This window comes from Triturus cristatus, chromosome 6 (genome assembly GCF_964204655.1).
Source record: "Triturus cristatus chromosome 6, aTriCri1.1, whole genome shotgun sequence".
Lineage (NCBI taxonomy): Eukaryota > Metazoa > Chordata > Amphibia > Caudata > Salamandridae > Triturus > Triturus cristatus.
The window spans coordinates 531,115,858-531,122,693 of NC_140589.1; the positions used below are offsets into that span (position 1 = coordinate 531,115,858).

Genomic DNA, 6,836 nt, shown 5'->3' on the forward strand with positions numbered 1-6,836 from the left:
CATTGTCTGGGATAGTACATGGCCATCGTACATTTCATATGGGCCGGGACAGCTAAATCGGAAATACACTTACCACAGCCACTGCCACTGCTTTCCAGAAATGTCTTGGCATCGTTCAGAACTTGCTTTACACGTTCAGCCGAGGAAGAAATGTGATCTGCTCACTCGGATGTGTGAACCGTGGAGCAATCCATACACACCACAGACCCCGGCAGAAGTCGCGCTTCTACTGTACAGATGTGGCAAGGAATCAATAAGGCGCAACAGCAACTTGACAATTGTGGGTTTGAAGCAAGATTGTGAACAACAGCGTGGGACGTGGCGCTTCAGACAAAACCATGCACATTTCTGACCTAAACAATAGTAACGGGTAGAGTGAATGGGATCAGCGCACTCTGGTCATACCAGTGGGAGGAAAGGCTGCGTGTGAGGCATTTTTGGCAGAGAACAACATTCCTCTTTTGAGATATCCAACCACTGCACAACAGTCCCGTTGTGTTGTCCCTACTATGTAAACCTTTATTGCAGTATTTATTCAAATCAAATTTTCAAGTGTATCCATAGAATTTAATTTGATCAGACAATCATTTTCACTACCTGCATATTTTGACGGGTAAGTTTATAGTCGTGGTCCGATATTAGCTGGTATCTAGGTTTTGCACTCCTATCTCTGTTGTCTGCATCTTGCATCTGTGTGATGTCATTAAGTTACCGGAAGAGTGTTTGTGCTATGACATTCTATAGGTGACAGCTATACTGGGGCATCAATGACGACTTACAACCCTGATGTGGTCTATATATATGAATAATACTACGTGGAATAAACTAAGGGGCCTATTACGAGTTTTTGGCAGCGCTGTGGTGCAAACTGCAATGTCACCGCTCCGCCAAAGCTCGCACCACCCGCTCACCAGATTATGACTTTTTAGTAGTCTGGCAGGCGGGTGGCGTGGCGGACCCATGGCAATGCCTCTTTTAAAGGGAGCGGTGCCTTTAAAAAAGGCACCGCCATGGGACCGCAATACAAGTTTGATGGCTCGAAAGTCCGTGCTGTGCTGGAACCTATGTACATGCACACAGGGGGGCACATGTTATGCCCCCCCTGTGTGCATGCACATGGAATTGAGGCACAGGGGGGCCCTCTCCTCCAGGGGTTTCATGGCGGCGGAACCGCCATGAAAACCCTGGCTGAGAAAAAGCTTGTAATATGCTTGGAGGGACCGTAGCGATCCCGCCAAGCATATTGCAGCCTCTGGCCGCCTCTCCTATGCCAGGGAACAGCCATTCCCTTGCGAAGCCGGCGGTCCCAGGGCAGTCCGACTGCACTTGTCATAATCAGACGGGCGGACCGATGGTGTGGCGGTGGATAGATCCCCAACTGCAGCGCCACCACGAGTCTGACTCGTAATAGGGCCCTAAGTGTTTGATTTAAGGTTTGGTGGATGGAGTTCAGTCCATCAGGGCGATGACAGTGCCTCTGCCACCCTGATTGACTACCATCTGGCAAATCTAGGGAGGACTGCCCGCCAAGTGGCCATCTTTGTTCACTGAAAGGAACTACTGTCATGTGGTTTCCTTTCAAGGTATGAAACGCTTGATGGACGGTCGTTCACCACATTTATCCAAAGAAACAAACTCCCAGTGTGTGTGTGCATCCTTATTTCTTATCCTCAGCATTTCACCTGGTGGTGAGGGATGGAGAAAAAGGACATTATATTGTTCACCCTAACTATGACAGGCCATCTAATGCTCTTCCTCTGATGGTCCCTACACTGTCAGAATATAGTTCCATCGACAGGCCCAATTGACGCTTTGTGACAGAAAGCTTAGGACCCTCCCATTTTGTAAATGAAAAGGTGGACCAAAGATTTTGAGGGTAAAGTATTCTGTTGGGTTTTTGTGACGGAGTACCCTGTTCGTCAAACTGTAAATAAGGCCATAAATAACCTAGAAATGTATTCTAGCTGTAACTTTACTGTAAACCAACACCCTTCCAAATATAACATGAGACAAAAACATAATTGGCCTAAAAAGCATAATTGCCACCCACCAGTCTAACGAAATAGCAAGTCTCATTGGAGAATTAGATGCTGGTTACCATGCATGTCTCACTAATTGTCCCAGTAGAGGTCGGAGACCAACAGAGAGCTGAGAAACAGGAACGCTCAGGACTTGCCAGTTAGGAAAAACAAATTGTATTCCATCAGGGATTTTTTTTAAAACATATTTTTATTGGCATTTTACAGTTGCATAGATGAATTTTTCAGGTACGAACAATCATATAACATTTCTGGACCTGCAAACCTGCACAAGTTGGATTTCAATGTTACACAAGAAGTAGAGAATGCTCTCAATATATACACCTAACAGTGGTTTGCAATGTTCGTCTTGGTCTTGCCTTCTGTACCATGCCATAAAAGTACCCATAGAAATTTCTTCAACATTTCAAGTGCAAGCATTTCTCGCCAATTTATTAACAAATAACAAAGGAAAATAAACTTTGTGGTGTAGTGTCTCTTAGTGTGTTTGCTGTAATGTATGTGTTCACAAGTATGCCTCCTAGTCTGTCATGGGGCTCCCAAGTCAGGATCTTGCCCCCGTGTGTATGTAGCTATTTGTTTGTCATGATGGGGAACTGGTTGGGCCCAGGGATCTCGAATTAGGGGGTGTCCTCTCCCAATTCTTCTGCTACCTCATCTCTTCCTTCTGTTCTGTTTCCTCGCTATTCCGGAATTTATTCAATCAGGGTTGTATGGAAAAAGAGACTACACTTGATGAGATCTGACTGCACAACTTGATTTTTTGCCTCATGTGTATTCCAAGAATGTATTCAAGCCATCCTAAAAGAAATCTAATTGCACTCAAGCAGGTGATGGCACTTTTTGATTGCATCAGCTCTGTTTCTGCATCAGCACCATCCTTTATGGTGAATCTGAACCCGATGCACTAAAAAATAGGTTGCAAAAAGTGGTCACAAATTATGCACAACCATTCCCTGACCTGTCTCTGATTTTACGTTGCACCACAACACCTCCAGTTGCAGGGGTTTACAGAACGACCTGCTCAATGAATAGTAATTAGACCGGATACAATTTGCAACCTTCTGTGATTGGTTAAAAACACAGGCATAGCAGACTGTAGACACTGGCAGCCCTCGCTGAGCAGCACATACTGCACGTTTTTCAAGGCAGGGCACATCACAGTGGTGTTGCAGGGGCGGCACCATATTTAACATCAACCTCCTGCCAGTGGATAGACTCAGAAAGACGTGGGGGGCAAGCACATCATTTTTATTTTCTCATTGTCTCTCTAAACACATTCAGCTTCCGCTTTTTTAATTGGTCTGGTAAATAACATCTGTTTAACATGCCCGTTTGTTTTTCCAGGGTGTTAATATTGTCCCATTACTGTTAAGGCAGTCACATCTGCAAAAAAACAATAGCCCCAGCACACATCTCGTATAATGGTATGACAGCTGTAGCCATAGTACGTCACAAAAGTATAACAAGTCTTGAAATGTATTTTCTTTTGTTCTTTTATTCTTCTTTTAAGCTCCTTGGATTTCCTTATTTAGCACAAGTTACAAGCCATAAAGGTTACAAGCCTGTAGGTAAATAAGTAAACCACGGAGTCCTCAAGCCAGATCCCGAGTCTTGGTCTGGTACCGTGAATAAAACCGGTAAACTCACGTCGCGTATCCTGACGAGTCCTCGAGTACGAGGCTTGTGGACTCTGTGGTTTACTTATTTACCTACAGACCGTGTGGGTCAGAATTATCACCACACTGAAAAACAAACTAAATACAGGACACACGAGCCTTGAAAAAGTCGCGGGTAATCCCCTTGCTGGCGACGAAACACGTGTTGGCTTGTAACCTATATGGCTTGTAACCTCTACTAAATACGGAAATCCAAGGAGCTTAAAAGAAGAATAAAAGAACAAAAGAAAATACATTTCAAGACTTATTATACTTTTGTGATGTACTATGGCTACAGCTGTCATACCATTATACGAGATGTGTGCTGGGGCTACTGTTTTTTTGTATTTTAAGTGTGGCATTGGCGGCATTAATTTGGGAAGGCTAGTGGTTCTCCCCACCTTTCAGCACCATCAGATATTTTTCGGCAGAAATCCAGATAGTGAGTGAATTCACCCTTGTAGCGCCATCTCCCTAAATAGCATACCACTGTCCGTTAGCAAGTGGCAGTCACATCTGCGTTTGAAAGGATATCTCTGCCCTCTTATTCACAGGGCTATTTAACCATTAATTGCCAACAAGAAAAAAAGGCAGAAAGTAAGAAACAACATTTTATTTTGCATTTTACAAGTCTGCCAATTGCCACTATGACATATGATACCATTAGCTATTCCTTGCTTTTCAGCCAACAGCATGTTGCATTTTGGTTTCAACCCCGCAAAGTGCTGTTTACTAGAAAGCCAGTGTTGGCCAAAGTGTATTCACATGACATGTAGCTACTTGTGAACTGTTTTTTAAAACTTTTTACAGAAGACTAATCCATTTCAAAAACGTTTGTTTCACACATAAAATAAAGTGAAGCTCTGCTCACATTTTGTGAGGGTTCATTCTTTCATTCAGATCATGTATTAAAAGAATCATTAGCAATTCAAGTCACTCTGCCTTTTACATAGTGGAAAGTTTTATACTAAGCTTCACAACACAATAAAGCCACAACATTGGCAGCTGCAACACAAACTTCCCTAGCACAAATAATTTATTAAAGGACATGTGGTAGTAGCAGGAGGGACACCAAATGGTTCTTTCTCACATACAGAGCTGGGACAACAGAACTAGCACACACATTACAGAGTGAGCAAGATTAGTTAGAGGGCGAAGTTTGCTCTCTGTAAACAGACACACATACAAGAAGTAGAAAACTCCTGGGAGAAACAACCAAGCCTCTTATGGAATTAACATACATTCATGTACTCACATAGGACCTAGTATGTATGCTTCACCAGTGGGTTCCACATCTAGCACTGGCAACTATCTAGAGTGATACTGTTCATTGGTTGTGCAGTCTCCTAGTTATGGGTTCCATAGTCTGGGTAATGTTTTGTCCCTTAATGTCAACATATATGTTTTCCCTTTGCCAAACTGTTAGACCATTATTAAACGTGTGTGTAGGCGAGCTGAACATTTTTTTAAATGGTGTCTCTCTACTTCAAAATTACAAACAGGAGGGTCAAGCAGTGGACCCTGTCTTTTCTTTCCATCAGCTTGTTTTGGTGCTTGAATGTTGCCCCTATGGGTAAGGTAACTCCCTCTGCCCAACAGATCTTAGTATCTCACATAAATATTGTGAAACAATCCCTGGTTCATATGGCATGTTATGCAAATGCATTCAATATTTCCTTTGTTTTTTCATCAGAGTGAGCCACAGCAGCGGGAACACTCCTTCTTCATGTTATAGTTACAGCTTGGACGGTAGAGCAAGTTTTCACAATCACAGAACGCATAGAAATCAGCTGCAGTGCAAGCTTTGAGTTCTCATTGAGTAGGTATGGCAAGAAAGGAGCAAAGTAAGCTTCTCTCTCTCACAGAAGGCAGTAACTGCAATTTTCCATTCCTGGCCGAACGGTGTTAGCACTGCTGATTAAGACAAACTTTCATTGCTCAAAGAACATGTAGAGTTAATGCATGAGTGACATATATGTTACAGGCAGATATCTGGAGCAGGTGCTTAACTCACTGAGATGCATTTATAAGCAGATGAGTGAATACATATTCAACTTATGATAAAAGTCTCACTTCAATGCTATTCCTTTTCAGCATCCTAAAACACACTTCTGAATGAACCTTAGATCTCAAAAGTTGGGCCCTTGCTAGGCCAATACAGAGACCATTCCTACTCATGGCGTGTAAGGGGATGAGAGAGAGGCATGAGCATAGTACGGCCATTTATAGACCAAATTGCAAAAACAAAAAATAAATGCCTCTAAACTTCACTATTATTCTCCACTTCTGTCTCTATATTTTCCCTCTCTCTATTAGATATTCCCTCTTCCTATTTCTCGCTCTCTCGATTCAAATTCTACCATTGTCTCCCTTTTAGCTTTTTCTCCCACTCTTTCCCTCCCTCTCTGTCATATTCACCTTTTCTGCTTGCATTTCTCTCTCTTCTCAGTCTGTATAGTTTTCCTCTTGTTTCATCTTTATTTATCTTTTCGCTGTTTTTTCTTACTGTTCACTTTCTCACACTCTTCATTCACTGCGTCTCTATTAACCTATTCTATTGCAACCTAATCTATATTATCATATGTTGCCATACTCTTCTCATTTTTTCTGCTCTCTCGCCCTCTGCATTAACCTTCCTCTTAATTCCTTCTCTCTACTACTTCTGTCTACTGTCTCTCTCTGCACGACCTAAGGCCATCCAAGTTCAAAGTACATTTTCCTGTACTACCCCCTCTAGTAATAATGAAGGATGCTGATACATTAAGTGTTCTAAGTTATACCTGCTGGAAGATTTGCCTAAAAAGATCGCTGAATCCGTGTCTTTAGATTCATTGGTCGCCAGTGATAGTGCGTGATGGTGCTCTAAAATTGTAGAGGTGCACTGTAATCACAGATAGTCCGCACCCGCATATATTCTTGTGTTGTATTAACTTTGGTTATTAGGATTGTGATGTATTTACAAAAATGTGCAAATGAAGTACTAGAAAATGATTTCGTGTTATGCAAAGAATAAACGAAAAAAGTAACCATAGTATATCGCAACTGCCTAATGAAAGATTATGTGTAATGGAATGCATTTTGATTTAAACGTGCATCATAATGAAGATTGCACGAAGAAATAACAAGCTATGCTTAACAT

General features: G+C 42.2%; 1 protein-coding gene across 1 annotated transcript in view; it reads right to left on the reverse strand.

Moving 5' to 3' along the window:
• Positions 1-231, reverse strand: part of FILIP1 (filamin A interacting protein 1) — a 776,040-nt gene extending 775,809 nt beyond the window's left edge. The window contains exon 1 of the mRNA XM_085610966.1: positions 74-231. Coding sequence (XP_085467092.1) covers positions 74-112 — 39 coding nt within the window. The 5' untranslated portion in view covers positions 113-231. The remainder of the gene's footprint in view (positions 1-73) is intronic.
• Positions 232-6,836: the final 6,605 nt, after the last annotated feature.